Genomic DNA, 19,460 nt, shown 5'->3' with positions numbered 1-19,460 from the left:
ATGTAGCCTAACAAATAGGCTAGCTAATATATTTCGTGTACAAATAGTTTTTGGGGACAGTGTATGAAATAGTCTTCAGTGTATGAAGTGTATACACAACTAGCATGTATACATTAAGGACGTAAAATGTTACACAGACATATTATAACATACCGAGGGATGACATTTCGGTATGTGGCTGCGAATGAGAGCCTATATTTGCTAGTTCTACAAACTGAATAACGCATATATAAAAATAGCCTACATTAAAAGCGCATAATAATAATAATAATATAATTTTATAAAATTAATACAATAATACAGTATAAATGTATGAATGCTGTAATAGCCTACTGGTTTGTAATTATAATGTGCAGGGAAAAAAACTCCATCACGCATGTATCATTTGTGCTGGGATATTTTATTTTTTCATTGTGTACTGCAAACGGATCAGAGGAAATGAGATACAGTGACTGCAATCATATGTGAGAAATGAAGTGAAATAAAGCTCAGATGTCATTAACTGTCAAAGAATGATTTCTAGACCAACTCTAATCATCTGTCATAATGTATGTCTTGTTTCTAACTGTAAAAATAAAAAGGAAATTGAGATGACTACATCAGGAGACAATAATAATTATTATTATTAACAATAATATTTGAATGGTCAGTGAATAATTTTCCTCAATCCTGGAACCCTCTGACAGATGACAGATTGATTGACCCTAGGACATTTTTGAATCCTTCACATGACATAGGCCTACATATTGCAGACATCCATGAAAGTGGTAAAGTGATCAAAACAAACCCTGCATTTGAATAGTAAGAATGATTGTCTTTGGACTAGTAATGCAATTACATATGCAAAATGACTAATCTTTTAAGCTCTGTTTTCCCTAGCCTTCTTTTCTCTTTTTTATATACTCTTTCCAAGGCACATTCATATATACAGCAGTCAATATTGAGGATTTTGGCAAGATTAATATATATATCACTGAATCATTATTGCTGGGACTTTTATGTTTTTAGCATGTTATATGTTTGGGAGCACATGTTTGAGTTCTTTCAACCCCAATGGATGGAGTGTATAGCTTTTCATTTCTTAAACAACCATGTAGGAAGATGTATCATCACCATATTCCAGGATGACAAAGCCAAGATTCATCAGGCTCAAATTGTGAAAGAATGATTGGGAGGGAGCATGAAGAATCATTTTCACACATGAATTGGCAGCTCTGAGTCCAGACCTTAAATTAATTGAAAGTCTATGGGATGTGCTGGTCCCTCCCAACCATTCTTTCACAATTTGAGCCAGATAAATCTTGGCTTTGTCATCCTGGAATATGTCTATGATATCCAGCGTTAGCGTCAGTTCTGGCAGGTCACATATCAGTCAAGCTCGCATCAGCTGACTCCCAGGTGACTCACGTCTACCTATAGGAATACGACGCCTATAACAGCACCCATATATAAGCTCTTCAGTATTATCAGCAGCTATTGCCTTCTCAGGAGCTAATTACCCTCCTCTATCCCCAGCTCCTCCTTTCCTTAGTCAGGATTGGCCTATGATTCCCCTGAATCAAACTAATTCTTGAAAAATGTGTACATGTTAAATTATTGACATTAATTATATCTGCATATATTGGTTCTGTTCTGTTTACCCTAGGGGGGTTATTGCTGCTCTCTCTGCTCTTATCCATGCTAGACTGCATGGATGCACAGGGAGTTCTTGCCCAGAACAGAACCATACCGCCAATACAAACTCTATGCAATAATCAATCATATTTGACCATAGTGGTCCTGACAGAAGTGTCTTCCTACATGGTTGTTTAAGAAATGAAAAGCTACACACTCCATCAATTAGGGTTAAAAGAACTGTTCCCAAACATACAACATGCTAGTAACATAATAATCACAGCCATAATGATCCAGTTACAGACTCTTAAGTATAACAGCGACTTTTTTAGCCAGGCAGTGTATATATAATGCCAAAATCATTGACCGCTAAATATCAAAATCATTGGAGAGCTTCTCTGTTTTGATATTTCATCTAAGTACAGCCCCATTACTGTAACAAACTCTCATGTGTTAATAATTCCCACATATTTGTATCCCTGCTTAATTGCAATAAAATATATAAAATAATACACTTCATAGAATTCAGTGTTATTTATTTCACGTATATATCTGTAAATATGTAGCATACTCACATAAACGCTCTTCTGTAGTCATGTTATTGCTAATAAAATTCATAAACCTTAAAAACAAATCACACATGACATGTTTTGTTCTTCTTTGTAGTAGCCTGTACAAAGTGCTGTTTTTCTCCCTTTTTTTATTGAGATACTGTTTTAAGATATGTTTTAAGTGCTTTATTGTTTTTTTGGTTCAAAAACAGTGTTTGATAGTTTTTTTAATCATAGACCATAAAATCATAAATCAAAACAATCTGAAACTGTGCAAAACTATCCAGTGCTGTCTTGTAAATGTCACCAATTTATTTCAGTAGTCCCCTCATATTCAATCTATCCATCCATCCAACCATCCATCCATCCATCCATCCATCCATCCATCCATCCATCTATCCATTCATCCGGTTATATCAACAGGCTTTTATTCAGGATCACTTGATCCCACCCTATAAAAATCTACATACACTTTAGCAATTACAACAACAGTTTCAATGAAACCAGATTAAAAGCTCTGATACAGATTCTCTCTCTGTCTTACTCTCATTATCCATTATCCTTTGATTTATGGTGTTATTTAAGCCCAAATGAATGAAATATTCCATCTCATAGTACCAACACACAAGCATACTTATACACACACAAACATGCACACCCCTTACATCCATATCTCTCATCTTAAGGCTAGTTCACCCAGATTGTCTTCCTCTGGGACGTCCTGTAACCCAACCTACACGGCCAGATCACTTGATTTGACCCGGTTACTACTAGTACCACTGGTCTTGCTAAGTCGCCGCTTGTCTCTGGAGAATCCTGGTTGGGAGGATGGTGTGGAGGGGGTGCTAGGTGTCATTTCATCCGGGACTCGAGCCTCAGGGCTCCCGTAGCTCATCTGCAGGAAGTCTTCAGACGGCTCCAGGTCATCATGGCTGTGATGATTCCGCTCGGTGGCCATGTTGACAGAGTTCTGCTGGTGGGCCAGGCGGTTGGTGAAAGGCTGGCAGGCTTGATGGATGTGATGAAGATGATGAGAATGAAGATGTGGGGGTGATGTTGGACCTTGGCTTGACGCTAGGCACTGGTTGAAATCTGGGGGTGGAGTGCAGGTTTGGGAGGGACGTGGATGAGCAGTCTCAGGCAGATCCATCGGAATACTTGTCTTGCCAGGTTGGACAGCAACTTTGTTTTTATTGGGTTTGATGTCACTGGCATGTTTGGCAGCGTATTTTCTAAGACATTGCTTGCACTGTTTCCATCCAAGGTAATACAGCTCTAGCACGCTGAGGAGCAGTGAAACAGCCGCCACCACCAGCATGAACACAATGAAGACATTTTTCTCTGTTGGACGGGACATGTAGCAGTTCACTTGGTTGGGACATGGTGACATGTTACAAGGATAAAGAGCATTCAGAAAGATGCCGTACATCATGTACTGGATCACAATGAAGGTCACTTCCATGACCAAGCGTATTACAATACTCATGACGTACGTCTGCAGCAGCGCTCCCTTCAGGCGGAACTTTGTCTTTGTATCTTCGACTTTCTCTTTGTGTTCCAAATACTCCTTTTCTCCTTTTCCCTCCTCACCCTTCTCCTCCATCTCCCTCTGCTTCCGCTTCTCCTCCATGCGAACGATATGCATGGCATGGCCCATGTAGATGAGTGATGGTGTTGATACAAAGACAATCTGTAGCACCCAGTAGCGAATATGGGCAATAGGGAAAGCTCGGTCATAACAGACATTGGTGCAACCGGGTTGAAGTGTGTCACACATGAAGTCAGACTGCTCGTCACCCCAAGATGACTCTGCAGCCGTGCCCAGAACCAGGATACGGAAGATGAACAGCACGGTTAACCACACCTTCCCTATTGACGTGGAGTGCTCCTGCACCTCCTCCAGAAAATTACCCAAGAGACTCCAGTCCCCCATCACTCCACGGCAGCACTACTGAGCCAGAGAGAGGACAGAGAGAGAAGAAATAAACAAAAAATGAGATCAGTTTAAGCATGTTGTCAAAAGTCATGAACTTTCAGCTGTTTTGAAATGTATGGATGATTATTACTGCTGAATGTAAGGGGAGACTGAATCTCCTCAAAAATGTAGGCTATTTAGAAGGAACATAAGTTGATAAAGTTTACTTTTGTTTAAATCAATTTGCCCACTAATGTGCAAAATTCAGATCCGTATAGTGTAAAATATGTATTATTGTTGTTGTTCACGAGGTAGCCCAATCACTGTACAAACCACAATGACACGAATTAGAAGAGGCTCTCGCTACTAAACTGTCCAATCAGAATGCATATTCATATGACGCAACATTGTTTGCTTTTAAAATTTGACCGAAAAAGGCACAAAGGGTTAAAGTGAAATCCAAAGAAACCATGCTTTTTAGTATCCAGATTAAACTGCCAGATTAACGAAGAAACTCAAAGCAAGTGAGACTGAACGACAGGGACAGACATACTTTTCACACAGTGAAGGAGAGGAGGATGGAGTTCCTTAACGCATATGTGAGTAGATGTTTTGTCTGCAGATGGCGCTGCTCTGTTGGTTTACTATATTGCTAAGCATTGTGTTGTTGATTGCAGAGATTAATGCGTCATTCATTAATCAAGACTTTTTAATATATATTATTTATATAAAGGGGATATCACTTGTTTTGAGGTGCGTAATTTTTAGTAAATAGATCAAAGTCAAACTTGCTGCAATCTTATAATGATTGATATCAGCTTCTCCAAAAATTCCTCATGTCACGTGATCCCAACCCATTGCTAAACCTAAAACTTACACACTTCGTTTTCCTCAAATAGGAACTGAACTGAAGGCAACTACAAAACTATTATTAAAACTATGATTATTGGTATTATTATTATAATAAACTTGATCCACAAGTTTAACAGAAAGTGTCCAAACAATAACCCAGCTAACAGAATTTTGTTATTAAGAAAGTTCTACAAATGTCCAGTTTTCTTGGAACCTTTTTTATAAGGTATGATGTTCCTCAAACGTTCTTTCAAATTAATTTTGATTAACAATTCAACATTCTAGGAACGTTGATTTGTAACATTCTAAGAACAAAAAAAAAAGTCCAGTTTCCTCAATGTTAATAGAATGTTATTTAAATGTTAGTATGATGTTCCTGAAACATTCTTTCAAACATTCAAACACCTGCTGTGAACAAGCACTGAAAGAAAGAGAAATAAGAACACACACTTCACAAACAGCATTACCAGCTCCACTTATTACTTACCAAACTGAATTTATTTCTGTGAGAATTCTACAGAAGTTCTTATTGTGAATTAACAGCGGTTTAGATGTTGATGTCTTATTGAAAATGTTTCGTTTGAGGTCACCATCATGATGATCAGAGTTTGCTTTAGTTGGGCTCTTGACCCTTGACTTCTGTTAAGTTGCTTCTTTATCAGCAATTGCAGGTGTTTTCAGAAAACACATTTACATTGATAAAGCAGATCAACAAGTCTGGTTTAATAACAGATAAATGAATGCATTAAAGTGGTTTAAACCTGTGATTCTCAACCGGTGGGCCTTGGAGCGCCATCTAGTGGGCCGCGTAAGCAGTGTTAGACTACACCCAAATTAATTTTTTTATTTTTTATTTTTTAATTGACAAATCTTGATATTTTCTAATTATCTAATTATTCTTATGAATTTATGTTACCAAAAACACATATTATGTGACAGTCAAGTCAAGATGCATTATCTAAAAGGTAATTTATTTTTAAATATCGCAACACCAATCACGTCGCAATGTCAAATTGAACATCTGTTCGATCAAATGCCGTAACATTATGTTACTATAAAATGGATAATTTTCTGAAAAGAAATGCAGATTTCTCCTCTTCTGGTCTATGTATCCCTTCCTCTGCTGAATTATTTTTATCCTCGGTGGGGATAAAAAAAATCCCCCCTGTGTTATGCTAGGCCTACTCCACAAACCACCAACAGAGCATATAAAATACCAAAAATAAAAATCTTTTTTTTTTTTTAAACATCGCCGAGGTCTCTTTACACTTTTCAGACTTTTCGCCTCAGCGCCAGGCGCAAGTCAAAAGGTGTTGGGTGACTACTACGAGGGAGCTTCAGTTGAACAACAGTGAACTGCGGTCAGATGAGATGTTGTCAGCATGTCGGTAAAATTAACACGACTGCTCACGACGCGCACTCAAGCGCCGGCGCGCGCTGCATAATTACTTTATTATGGCTTATATAAAGCGCAAAAGAAACTACGAGCAATGACCGTCGTTTTTCTGTTGTAAGTTAAGTCATGAAATTACCACACTTGCGATTAAAGCTGCCTCAAAACTGTGCATGTTGTTGACATGGTTTTAAAGCTATTGTTATCCAATTTGTTGGACTTAAAACGTCTTAAAAATGCACACATGTACACCAAAGAAATCTAAATTTTCTCAGGGGAGCATGCCGCCGTACCCCCCTAGCAATTACACCCTGTGTATGGTCCAGCTTGTATTCTGTCTAATGAAATCTGAGGTATACGTGTATGTAAAAAATTTTTTTTTTTCTTTTCAAAACATCCTCCCCTATATATATATACAGTCATGTTCATATCACTAATAGTATTTGATAAATTACGTAAATTGGGGTGAATTACGTAAATTGGGGCGAATGAACTTCTGTAAATGAATATTTTAGCATGGATGTTATTATTGATTAATTTGTTAAAAGAGTGTTCCCCTTGTGTGCCTGAACCAGTCATTGGTCCTACCTGCCCTGTTACAAGAGTAAATGGTTAAAGTTACTGAGTAAACCTGCCAAGTCTTTTTTTTATGCAAGGACAGTTTTCATCTATATAGCTGATTTGACCTAGTCTGCTACGGTGGCATAACAGATTAACAGTGGAGTTTCTGTTATTCTTTGTTCATACTATCATATTTGGAAAGGTGGTCCTCGGAATGCTTTTAAACAGTCATTGGTGGGCCATGAGTTGCAAAAGGTTGAGAACCCCTGGTTTAAACAACTGCTTTTTCTGTAGTGTTGCTTACTTTTAGAATTGAAATGATATTTGAGAAGGAAGTAATAAACTCAAATGATGTGATAAAATCATTTGTAATACTGAAGGGATTTGTGTAAGATTGCCCAAAACTATTTAGCCTAGGTTAAATGGTTAAATGGTTAAATACAACACACTTAGATATCAGCACTCATCATACAAACCTCAACAATGGTGACAATAAAAAATATTCAGCTGCATAATTTATTCATGCCGCAATGCATGCTGGGAGCCATGAATGTGTTTTGTATGCTGGCATGAAGCAGGTCACCATTGTTGTTTCATATGCCTAATGGTAATGTCTGTGAGTGTATAAATGACACAAAACATGTCTTAAACAGAAAGTTAACAATGACAGTGTTATTTATACACTCACAGACATCAACATTCAGCATCTGAAAAAAGTTTTATACTTTTCAATAACATTTCAATTCCTTAAGTCAGCAATTACAGAAAAAAACTGTTGTTTAATCCACTTTAAAGTTGCCCTAGATTCAAAATTTGAATTTACCTTGGCATAGTTGAATAACAAGAGTTCAGTACATGGAAAAGACATACATTGAGTTTCAAACTCCATTGCTTTCTCTTTCTTATGTAAATCTCATTTGTTTAAAAGACTTCCGGAAAACTGTTACGTAACAGTCTGGGTGTACGCCCCAATATTTGCATATGCCAGCCCATGTTCCCAACATTATGAAAGGCATTAGACAAGGGCAGCCAGTAACGTCTGGATCTGCACAGGTGAATCAACAGACTAGGTAAGCAAGCAAGAACAACAGCGAAAATGGCAGATGGAGCAATAATAACTGACATGATCCATGATATCATGATATTTTTAGTGATATTTGTAAATTGTCTATCTAAATGTTTCGTTAGCATGTTGCTAATCTACTGTTAAATGTGGTTAAAGTTACCATTGTTTCTTACTGAATTCACGGAGACAAGAGCCGTCGCTATTTTCATTTTTAAACACTTGCAGTCTGTATAATTCATAAACACAACTTCATTCTTTATAAATCTCTCCAACAGTGTAGCATTAGCCATTAGCCACAGAGTATATAGCCTCAAACTCATAGAGAATCAAATATAAACATCAAAATAAATACTTTACTCACATAATTCGAAGCATGCATACAGCATGCATGACGAACATCTTGTAAAGATCCATTTGAGGGTTATATTAGCTGTGTGAACTTTGTAAATGTGCTGTAATATAATCGAGAGCTCGTGTGGCAGGGAGCATGCGAATTAAAGGGGCGGCGCGCTGAAAAAATCAGTGCATAGTTAATGATGCCCCAAAATAGGCAGTTAAAAAAATTAATAAAAAAAAATCTAGGGGGTATTTTGAGCTGAAACTTCACAGACACATTCAGGGGACACCTTAGACTTACATCTTGTGAAAAAGCATTCTTGGGCACCTTTAACATAGTCATTTGCCTGTTATTAAAACAAACATGTTGATTTACTTGATCAATGCAGAAATGTTTTCTGGAAACATCTGCAATTGCTGAAAAAAAGCTCAACAGAAGTCAAGAGCCCAACTAAAGCAAACACTGATCATTATGATGGTGACCTCAAACGAAAGATTGTCAATAAGACATCAACATCTAAACTTCTGTTAATTCTCACTAAGAACTTGTGTAGATGTCTTACAGAAATAAATTCAGTCTGGTTAGTAATAAGTGAAGCTGGTAATGCTGTTTATGGAGTTGTTTAATCAGATCTTGAATGTCTTTTATCTTCAGTTCATCTAAGGCTGAAGAAGGTTGTAGTGTGTGTTCTTATTTCTCTTTCTTTCAGTGCTTAAACACAGCAGGTGTTTGAATGTTTGAAAGAATGTTTCAGGAACATCATACTAACATTTAAATAACATTCTACTAACATTAAGGAAACTGGACATTTTTATGTTCTTGAAACGTTACAAATCAACGTTCCTAGAATGTTGCCTTTTAAATCAAAATAAAGTTGAATCAACATTTGAGGAACATTATACCTTATAAAACACATTCCTCTAACGTCAAGAAAACTGGACATTTTTTACATTCCCAGAACCAACACTGAATATTTAGAGAACGTTCATATAACAAAATTCTGTAAGCTTTGAACTTTTTTGGTTGCCATCTAAGAATCTATTCTGTTATCATTCAAAGCCTAACAAACTTATTTTTCTTTAACGTGTGCTTGTGCTCTCAAATGCAATGACATTATATATAAAGGATTTCTAGAGGTTTTCCATTTTGTGTGTCATGTTATATTGTATATTTACAGTAGGGCCTGTGAGGGGAGCACCATGAACTTAAACACAGGGGTGACAGTCCTAATTTTAGTCCAGCCTGCCCCATTTATGTGACGGGATGGGAACAGGGTCTTGGCAGGGTAGAGCAGGGCAAGGTGATGCCAAGGGCCCTGAGAACTGCCCCTCTGAATGACCCTGTACAGGCCTAGATATGGAGATCATTTTACCACACTGCAGCTGTTTCCCAACTACATAATGTGTGCCAGCCTTTGTGCTTCTGTTTTGTCCCTGTATGAGTGATGTGTCTTTCAGGACACTGCAGGGACTAACTGAACTTCTCATCACAGAGACAAATCAAACGAGATGTTCTTCTATGTATAGTATGACAAATACTAATGTAATTTAAACAACATAACAAGAAGACATCCAGACAATTGTGGCAGGCTAAGAAACCAGACTGTTTTTTATTCTCTTTTTAAAATTTCTGTTTAGTATTTAAAATCTTTAAAAATTGTATGACTTTTTTTCTTTATTTTCTGTATTATTAAGGTATAAGGCCCATTTACACCAACTATATTGATAAAGATATAGTTCTAAAATGTGTCCACACCACAACTATAACCATAACGGCACAGAGAAACGATATCATTGGAATCACTTTCAAAACATTTTTTTTTCCAGCTGATGAATGATAAAAACATTGACAGCCAATCAGAATCCATCCTGCTTAAAATAGATCAAACATTAAAGGTGGCAGATGACAAAACCGCAGCACGTGCTTAAAATAAACGCTGGTGTGATCGCTGATATAATTATCATTACAGTTATCTTTATAGTTATCGTTCTGGTGTGACCGGGCCTTAATGGGGATAAACGGCAATAACTTTACATACATAAGAAAAAAGACATTTATAATTTGCAATTGATGAAGGTGAACAAATAACTTTTTTTCAGTAACTGTTGAGTGAAAGGATAGTATTTGGGATAAAAAGCCGCCATGTTGTTAGGGCTAAAAGTTTTAATCTAGACAGCTAATGTCTTAATCAAAACAACTTATCTTACCATCTATTTTTTTCTTAAACTATGTCGCTCCATGCCTTCATCAGTTTTTAATAAAAATATTTTTTTTAGATATTTTGGGAGCAAAAACAAACACTTTCCTTTTTATATACTGTATAATCTATTTAAATGAAGTAAATACTAGTAAAGAGTGGACTCCTTCAAAAGTTTCCTCTCTGTTCCTCTCTAAGGTGTCAAACGCGAGTTCAGGTGTATTAATCTTAAACATTAACATTAACACTGTCCAGTGTTGCTCTGTTTCCCAAAATAACATCAGTAAGCGCTGCCTCATTTCCGTAAATGCCACTCCAGCCGCGTCAATCTGCCCTTAAATAAATCACTCTAAATTCCAGTCATTCTGTAAAGCATCTTGTATGTCTCTAAAATGATTTTGTTAATTCTAAATGAAATTCTAACAGATTAAAAGTTGTAACAAGTGTGGTATTTTGTCTTTTGCTGACACACACACATTGATCTTTTCTCAGGTTCTCCACATGCCTGTTTTAGTAGTTTTCTTTACTGCCAGTTAAGGGTACCTCGGAAAGGGGTTTCAATTTAATGCTATTTACAGGATGTTGTCACTTGAATACCCATTAAACCTCAAATGTTTTATGAAGCACTATCTGCAGCCACACTAGAAAGTTACCTTTAAAGTCAATGTGTGTGTGTGTGTGTGTGTGTGTGTGTGTGTGTGTTTGTATCTGACTGCCCTCTCACACCCATCCTGTACCAAATCCTAGTACCGGTCTTGCTGGTCTCCTGTAGAATGGCCAAATATGGACAGACAGTTTGAATAGAGGCCCTCCTCCTTTTTTAGCAAATGTAAAATAGTCATAATGTCTAAACTACCATTAATATTTTGTGAAAGTAATCCAGAAACAATGATGAGGACACTAATGAAATAACAGGACTTTATATAAAGATGCCTATTTTGTTGTACTCACTTTATTTAATTTTTTTTTATTTTTTTTTTTATTAACATTTTATCTTAAGTTTCAGCTGTCTCAGAAACATTATCACAGATTCAATGAACTATATACAAACAGATGTAAAAGTAAAATAATTACACAAAACAAGTACACATAATTGGGAAGTCAAGGTTTTAGTTTTTCTAACAACATCTCGGTGGTTTGTTGTCACTTTAATTTATGTTTTTTGCATTTAAAAAAATCCAGACAGGATGACATTTTATTTGTTTGTTTGTTTGTTTTCAATTATTATCTTTATGCATAATATATTTTCTTATTGTTTTCTTTTGATTTTGGGAAATATGAACCATGTAGTTACCAAATATTTTTTTGTGAGATTGACCCAAATGTATTAAAGACATGAATTTTAACATCATTAATGTCAGGTTTTGGTCTTTAAATGAGCTACTGAAGGGACAAAGCAATGGACAATTCACTGAACAATGAAATCTTAGCATAAAGTGTCAAATCTAATAATGGAAATTAGGGTTCTTAATCTTTTGGTACCTCACGATTCGATTCAAAACAATTCTTGAGATCACGATTCAATTAAAAAATCGATTCTCAATCGTATCTCAATTCGATATATGCATGAATTTGATTCTAGTTTACTTTTTGTGTTACTTTTCCTATTTGACTGCGGTAGACAGTTTATTCATTCTTGAAGAAAAAAATCCCACTGAATTAAATGTAAACCTTGAAATTTATTAGGTTTTTCTTCCCATTTTAGTCAACCCAATATTATAAAACAAATGCCATTTAAGATGACTGCAGTCATTACACAGATGACTGGCAGTCTTCTGTAATAAAGGAAGGCCATTTTATATTATTTTAGATATTAAAAATAGTAACAAAGAAGAAAATTACAAACAATAGGACAAATACAATAGAATAATATACAAATAAAATAAACTTCAGGTACAGTAGCCTTGGTTTATTTAACATGTAGTAAGAAATGCTGAAATTAAATTGAATAATCACATGTTAAAATAAAACACTATAGTCTTCACTGTATGAATTAAATATAAATTGATTCATATTAAATATATAACAGTGATTCAGTCAAACGCATTGAGTTATTTTTTTTTATTTTAACATTAATAAAACAGACAATAGTTTGAGGCTGCTGTCCCTTTAAGAATGAATTCATGGATCTAATATACTGTTACACATCCGAACTTTAAGTAGTACTGCAAAGTTAAAGAAGTTTAACACTTTAGAAAAACAATTTTTGAAATTTGTGATTTGATGCGAATCGGTAGAAGATAGAATGACGATTCATATGTGAATTGATTTCATCCCCCACCCCTAATGAAAATTCATTGATCTTTCTTAACTCTATGCGCAGCACAGCAACAGGCTTTATAAATAATCTTACACTCTTCTATGTAACACTAGTCTGTCTTGCAGAATGAGTTTCTTTTATACACACACATTTGACAAATGTGCAATCTAGTTCACAGCATTTTTGTTATGATGTTTGATGTTCTGGATGCTAATGATGCATGCAGTTTTTGCATTTATTAATTAGTTTTAAAATCTAAAGTCTTTTCACATTAGATGCTTTGGAAATGACTGTCATTCAGTGATGTGAACTCAGCAACCCTGTGTGCGTATGTTGTGTTGGCAAAAGCCGTTCAGAATGGCATCGGTGGGAACGGAATCTTAGACATTCAAAAAAAAAAAAGAAGGAAAAAAAACAGGAGGAGGACGGAAATACCCATCTGATTCACACTGACTGGGCGATCTCTGTTGCCAGTGTGTGCTCTCTCTCCTTCTGTCTCTCCATTTTCCTTTTTTTCCATCTTCCTTTTCTTCTTCTCTTAGGAAGCAATTTCAAACAATATGATTTCCTCCAGACTTGCTACTTTAAAGGAAACAAGTCTCTTAGGGTCTCCAAGTGCAAGGGTGTTTACTTTCCCAAAGAGAGCAAGAGAACAACACAAGATAAGAGTTCATTTGTGCTGATTATTTTGCATCTGGTTAATGCATAAAATCATAAAACCCCAAAAGCTCTTATCATGAGGTATTTTGTAAGGTCAAAGACTGCTGTATTTCTTGAAGGTAGCAAACAATGGGACTTCAGTGCACACACACGGGTTGCTGAGATGAATGACAGACAGGAAGAACTTTCACCTGCTCTCATATGATTTTCTATTTGTAAAAGGAAAGACTTGACATTGGTTACTGACCTCAAAGGTTATATATACAGTATCTCACATGAAGTGAGTACACCCCTCACATTTTTGTAAATATTTTATTATATCCTTTCATGTGACAACACTGAAGAAATGACATGTTGCTACAATGTAGTGAGTGTACAGCTTGTATAACAGTGTAAATTTGCTGGCCCCTCAAAATAACTCAATACACAGCCATTAATGTCTAAACCGCTGGCCACAAAAGTGAGTAATTGGGCCCAATTAGCTATTTTCTCTACCTGGTATCATGTGACTCATTAGTGTTACAAGGTCTCAGGTGTGAATGGGGAGCAGATGTGTTAAATTTGGTGATATTGCTCTCACTCTCTCATACTGGTCACTGGAAGTTCAACATGGCACTACATGGCAAAGAACACTCTGAGGATCTGAAAAAAAGAATTGTTGCTCTACATAAAGATGGCGTAGGCTATAAGAAGATTGCCAAGACCCTGAAACTGAGCTGCAGCATGGTGGCCAAGACCGTACAGTGGTTTAACAGGACAGGTTCCACTCAGAACAGGCCTCGCCATGGTCGACCAAAGAAGTTGAGTGCACGTGCTCAGCATCATATCCAGAGGTTGTGTTTGGGAAATAGACGTATGAATGCTGCCAGCATTGCTGCAGAGGTTGAAGGTGTGGGGGGTCAGCCTGTCAGTGCTCAGACCATACTCCGCACACTAAATCAAATTGGTCTGCATGGCTGTCGTCCCAGAAGGAAGCCTATTCTAAAGATGATGCACAAGAAAGACAAGCAGACTAAGGACATGGATTACTGGAACCATGTCCTATGGTCTGATGAGACCAAGATAAAATGATTTGGTTCAGATGGTGCCAAGCATGTGGCGGCAACCAGGTAAGGAGTACAAAGACAAGTGTGTCTTGCCTACAGTCAAGCATGGTTGGTCTGGGGCTGCATGAGTGCTGCCGGCACTGGGGAGCTACAGTTCATTGAGGGAACCATGAATGAGCAGAGCATGATCCCCTCCCTTCAGAGACTGGGCCACAGGGCAGTATTCCAACATGATAACGACCCCAAACACACCTCCAAGACGACCACTGCCTTGCTAAAGAAGCTGAGGGTAAAGGTGATGGACTGGCCAAGCATGTCTCCAGACCTAAATCCTATTGAGCATCTGTGGGGCATCCTCAAACGGAAGGTGGAGGAGCGCAAGGTCTCTAACATCCACCAGCTCCATGATGTCGTCGTGGAGGAGTGGAAGAGGACTCCAGTGGCAACCTGTGAAGCTCTGGTGAACTCCATGCCCAAGAGGGTTAAGGCAGTGCTGGAAAATAATAGTGGCTACAAAAAATATTGACACTTTGGGCCCAATTTGGACATTTTCACTTAGGGGTGTACTCACTTTTGTGGCCAGCAGTTTAGACATTAATGGCTGTGTGTTGAGTTATTTTGAGGGGACAGCAAATTTACACTGTTATACAAGCTGTACACTCACTACTTTACATTGTAGCAAAGTGTCATTTCTTCAGTGTTGTCACATGAAAAGATATAATAAAATATTTACAAAAATGTGAGGGGTGTACTCACTTCTGTGAGATACTGTGTGTATAATATATATATATATATATATATATATATATATATATATATATATATATATATATTACATCAGTAATGCGTTGACTTGCGTTAAACATCCATTTTCTGGCCTTTTTAAACAATTTGATTTGGAAAGGTGCTTATGGATCAGGATCTGAAAAGCTTTTCATAACTCTTCCTGAGCTTCTTAAATTGTTTGTTAGGAATCATCAGAGCTTCCCTTAACCCTCAAGGATTCTTTAGCTGTTCTTTATGACTTTAAGCCACTGTCAAACATTCAATAACAAAAATAAACTTTGAATAACATGCAGCCTCGCGCTTCCATTTGCATCAGTTTAACAAGCTGGGAACATTGCCACGACACCTTTGAAACATTCTAGTAGCACTTCACAAAGGTGCCAGGCACTGTTGGCAAGTGATGGCATGCTGGTTTTTCTCACAGTGATCATGTCGCTGCGGGCACACTGATACTCACACCATAAGAGGCTCTACAATGCCCATGCATGAGACCGACCCCTTAACTCTGAATAAATATTTATTTAAGCCCTTTCCCCTCAACCTGATGTCAGGGACTACCAGAATCAGCATGACACCACAGACTGTAGTCACATCTTTATCCCAATATAACCAGAGTTGTAAACTAGGCAAGACACAAAGACAAACACTGTGGTTTATATAGATCTGATTATAAGTTTACCCCTTGCAGAATAGCATGATGTTTATCTTTTTTTTTTTTTTCTTCAAATAATAGGGATCATAAAAATTGCTGTTATGAATGAATAAATGAAGTTATTGCCACAGAAATGTACAGTTTAAAAGTTTAGGGTCAGTAACTTTTTGTTGTTGTTGTTGTTTTGTTTTCAAAAAATTAAAGTTTTATTCAGCAAAGAAACATTAAAGGGTTAGTTCACCCAGAAATGAAAGTTCTGTCATTAATTACTCACCCTCATGTCATTCCAAACCCGTAAGACTTTTGTTTATGTTTGGAACACAAATGAAGTTCTTTTTGATGAAATCTGAGAGTTTTCTGTCCCTCTGTTGACAGCCTTTGCAACTGGAAGTCTTACAGGATTGGAACGACATGAGGGTGAGTAATTGATTTAAATAGATCAAAAGGGACAGGAAAAACATTTAATGGCCCGGTTTCACAGACAGTGCTTAGGTCAGGATTAGGCCTTAGTTCAGTTAGGGCATTGAAGTAGCTTTTATAAATGTTCACTAGAAAACACATTACTGGTGTACATATTGAGACAAAAAATGGCACTGACATATTTTAAGATATGTATGTAAAATTAATTTATTATTTTGTCATGAGGAATATATGTAAACATCTGTTATAAAGCTTCTTTAGCACAGTACTCAAAAAACCTCTTTTTTTTATCTTATTTTTTTAAACAAATGCTAAATCTTACAGATTCTCTGAAGGGAATTTAAAGTTATGTGAGAAGATGTTTATATAAAAACTGGGCATATCTGTAAATCATATCAGTAAAATCAATAAAACTTAATGCTTGAATTTCATGTAATCTCTGCACATGACTGCTCATCTCTGAGAAAGAGAAGGGCTGTGACTGCAATTAACCCTGAGATATCTTTTTAAGCCCTGTTTAAGGTCCATTATTAACCATAGGTAGTAAAACACTACTTTTGTAGGGTTATACGTATAAAAATTGCTGTGTTAAATGTATACAGTATGAATCAAGGTGGCGATTGGATGCTAAAAACAACCAATCATAACTTAATTTGCCCCATGTGCTTGCTTAACTAATTAAATATTCATATGCATCGCAGATACATAATTCACGGTGTTTAGTTCCAGGGTTAAACATGGTAATCGGGTAATAAAGATACAATATTAAGTTGTTTCAAAAGATTTTAGACAATCAGGGAAGAAACATTTCCACAGATGGTTGTTGCATTCTGTATTTGTCCAATCAGCATTATTGACCTCATAAATATATAAATAGAACATTAACCTGCAGTTACATGTGTGGAGTGTGAAATTAAAAGGGGAATTGCACAGAAGTACAGAGGAAAATACAATGAAAGAAGGCAAATTAATCAATGTCTTATGGACAAAGCAAACTAACATCACTTCCAGTTGAAGGCTAAACCTGTACATGCACTTGTGTTACTGGACTTGAACTTGCATACCAATGCCAAACACATGCTTTTAAAAACAAAGGACAGAACAGCTGTTTAAGCCAGACATTCCTGGACTGACACAGGCCACTTTAATCGATGGAGGGGTCAAGGATGAGACGCTGAGTTTAGCCATATGAAGTGAGAACTCCCCTCGCCCGACCCCATTATATGCACACGGACAACTGCACATATCAACACCTGCCATCCAGTGGGATTCCTCATATGGACCATAAAGACAGTCATTCTCTGCTTGTCAGGCTGCTAACAGGGTGATGTGTTTACTTAAATGGCAATTTTGTTTTTCTCTTCACTGTCAAAGCAACTGCATTGATCAGCCAATGTCTTATTAATCAAAACAGGCACCACTTGACATGACGTACAGGGCTTTTGCACTTTGTGAATATGACTTGTGAGTGGGATATGAAAGATATATATTATTTAACACAGAGTGACCCTTAATATGTATTTGGACACTTAATAACACTAAACCAATAAGAAATAATTTTCACTTTTCAAGCAAAGTAAAAGTTTGACAAGTTTAACAAAAACATGGCTCAGACATATAGAGTCTTTTTTTGGTCTGCAAAAAGTTCTAACATCATTTGATTGCAGTTGCAACTTTGTTTGATACTTAATTTAATGACATTCATACATATGTGTAGGTTAAGGGGCCGCTGTATCTAATTATACAAGTATAAAACTGCTCTGTTTACAAACTAATCACAGCTCAGCTGATCTAATTCATATTTCTCAGTAACTGAAATACAATCAAAATCACAATTCTTTATGATGACAAAAGCAACTGTTAGGTAAGTGTTAATCAGAAATGATCATTCCATTAGAATGGCTGCAGATTCTCAAGCAACAATGATGTCATAATATGCAAATGTGATTAATGAGTACATTATAGATTTAATTTTAAACTATTAAGAATTATTTATGACCATGTAAAAAATGAATGTAGCAAAATCTTGTAAAAAATATTAATACATAACTTAGTATTTAATTAGTACTTAATATTTAATTAAATAAATTATATTTATTTAAAATATCATTTAAAATACAAATATTTTAATATTAAAAAAAAATAAAACTACCAATCTGTTGTTTTAATAATTTGAATACAGTATTCTGCACTGTACCTCAAAATGATGAAACATCATGAAACAAAATAATAAAATTATTTGTGTTATTTGACCCACTGATATCTTAAACAATGAATTTGATGTATAAAAGTTAATTACCTGTCTGACTGCTGACTTATGAGACCGTCTTTGGTTGAGCCTCCTGTGGTCTTGTCCTCTTCAGATGAATGCGTGGGCTCTTATTCTGTGGCCTGAGGGTCCTGTAGATGTAGCCCAGCTCTGATGTCTCTGTGACAGTGGGGATATACTGAGCGATGGACAAAAATGGCAGTGTATCTCTATAGAAAACACTCTAGCAAGACTGGAGTTCAACTTCAGCACAGGCCCCCTCGTGCCTGTCCCACTGTGGGAATAAAGCACAAGTGTGGGACACTCTGAGAAATACTGGGCCATCTCAGGGAGTGTTTCAAACCCCCCTCCACTCTTCCTTTTCCTCCTCCCCCTCTCTTCCTCCTTCCCTCCCTCTCTCTTTCTAGTTGCCCCCACCCCAATCTAACCCCCCACCCCAACCAGAATGCACTTGGTGGCACTATTTTGGTGAGAAGAATACCACTGTGTAAAGAGAGGAAGTGAGATTGTACTAGAACACAATGGCTGTTCTTCTCAGGCTGTTCATTGGTGCTGTGATGCGTTGTGCTTGTCACTATATGTGTTTGTTGAAGTTTTACCCCCTACTCTGATCAATAACCCATATCTTCACCATACATGCATTTCCACATGTACACACATGACCTCCATTTTAACAACTAAATAGTTCTCTCTCTATGTATATATTTATATAATTGTATGATAATATAGTCATACAGTGCAGATAACAACATATGAGTCATTCCAGTCACTTTTTCAGTGTATTTTATCTATTGGCTCACCAAAATATATTTTTAAAAGCTTTTTGTATTAATTGAAATGTCTCCTTTAATAATGTTTAAAAACATGACATACATTTTATC

At 36.5% G+C, this 19,460-nt stretch overlaps 2 protein-coding genes across 7 annotated transcripts in view; one reads left to right on the top strand and one right to left on the bottom strand.

The window, feature by feature from the left end:
* Window positions 1-1,734: 1,734 nt before the first annotated feature.
* Window positions 1,735-18,920, bottom strand: gja5a (gap junction protein, alpha 5a). 4 transcript variants are annotated; one of them, XM_048193800.1, is made up of 2 exons: window positions 18,610-18,920; window positions 1,735-4,116 (listed from the first exon to the last, which is right to left on the bottom strand). In XM_048193800.1, the coding sequence occupies exon 2, from the start codon at window positions 4,096-4,098 to the stop codon at window positions 2,899-2,901; it is 1,200 nt and encodes a 399-aa protein (XP_048049757.1). In that variant the 5' UTR covers window positions 4,099-4,116; window positions 18,610-18,920; the 3' UTR covers window positions 1,735-2,898. The 4 variants fall into 4 exon arrangements, with proteins under 4 accessions (XP_048049757.1, XP_048049756.1, XP_048049760.1 ...); XM_048193799.1 differs by having other exon boundaries at window positions 1,735-4,113; window positions 18,610-18,919; XM_048193803.1 differs by lacking the exon at window positions 18,610-18,920 and adding an exon at window positions 4,634-5,202.
* gja8a (gap junction protein alpha 8 paralog a) overlaps window positions 4,127-19,460 on the top strand; it is a 34,612-nt gene continuing 19,278 nt past the window's right edge. For 2 of the 3 annotated variants that reach the window (XM_048193797.1, XM_048193795.1), the window contains exon 1: window positions 4,127-4,679. The gene's annotated coding sequence lies outside the window, so the exon portion shown is untranslated. Of the gene's footprint in view, window positions 4,680-16,265; window positions 16,308-19,460 lie in introns of all 3 variants that reach the window. The other variant, XM_048193796.1, reaches the window with a different exon arrangement.

The sequence above is a fragment of the Megalobrama amblycephala genome, linkage group LG6 (assembly GCF_018812025.1).
Source record: "Megalobrama amblycephala isolate DHTTF-2021 linkage group LG6, ASM1881202v1, whole genome shotgun sequence".
Classification (NCBI taxonomy): domain Eukaryota; kingdom Metazoa; phylum Chordata; class Actinopteri; order Cypriniformes; family Xenocyprididae; genus Megalobrama; species Megalobrama amblycephala.
Note: the sequence above shows the minus strand (reverse complement) of the source record. Positions and strands in the feature narration are given on the sequence as shown.

Excerpts from the sequence above, each read along its gene's own strand:
- gja5a (XM_048193800.1), bottom strand. The coding sequence starts at position 4,098 with ATGGGGGACTGGAGTCTCTTGGGTAATTTTCTGGAGGAGGTGCAGGAG.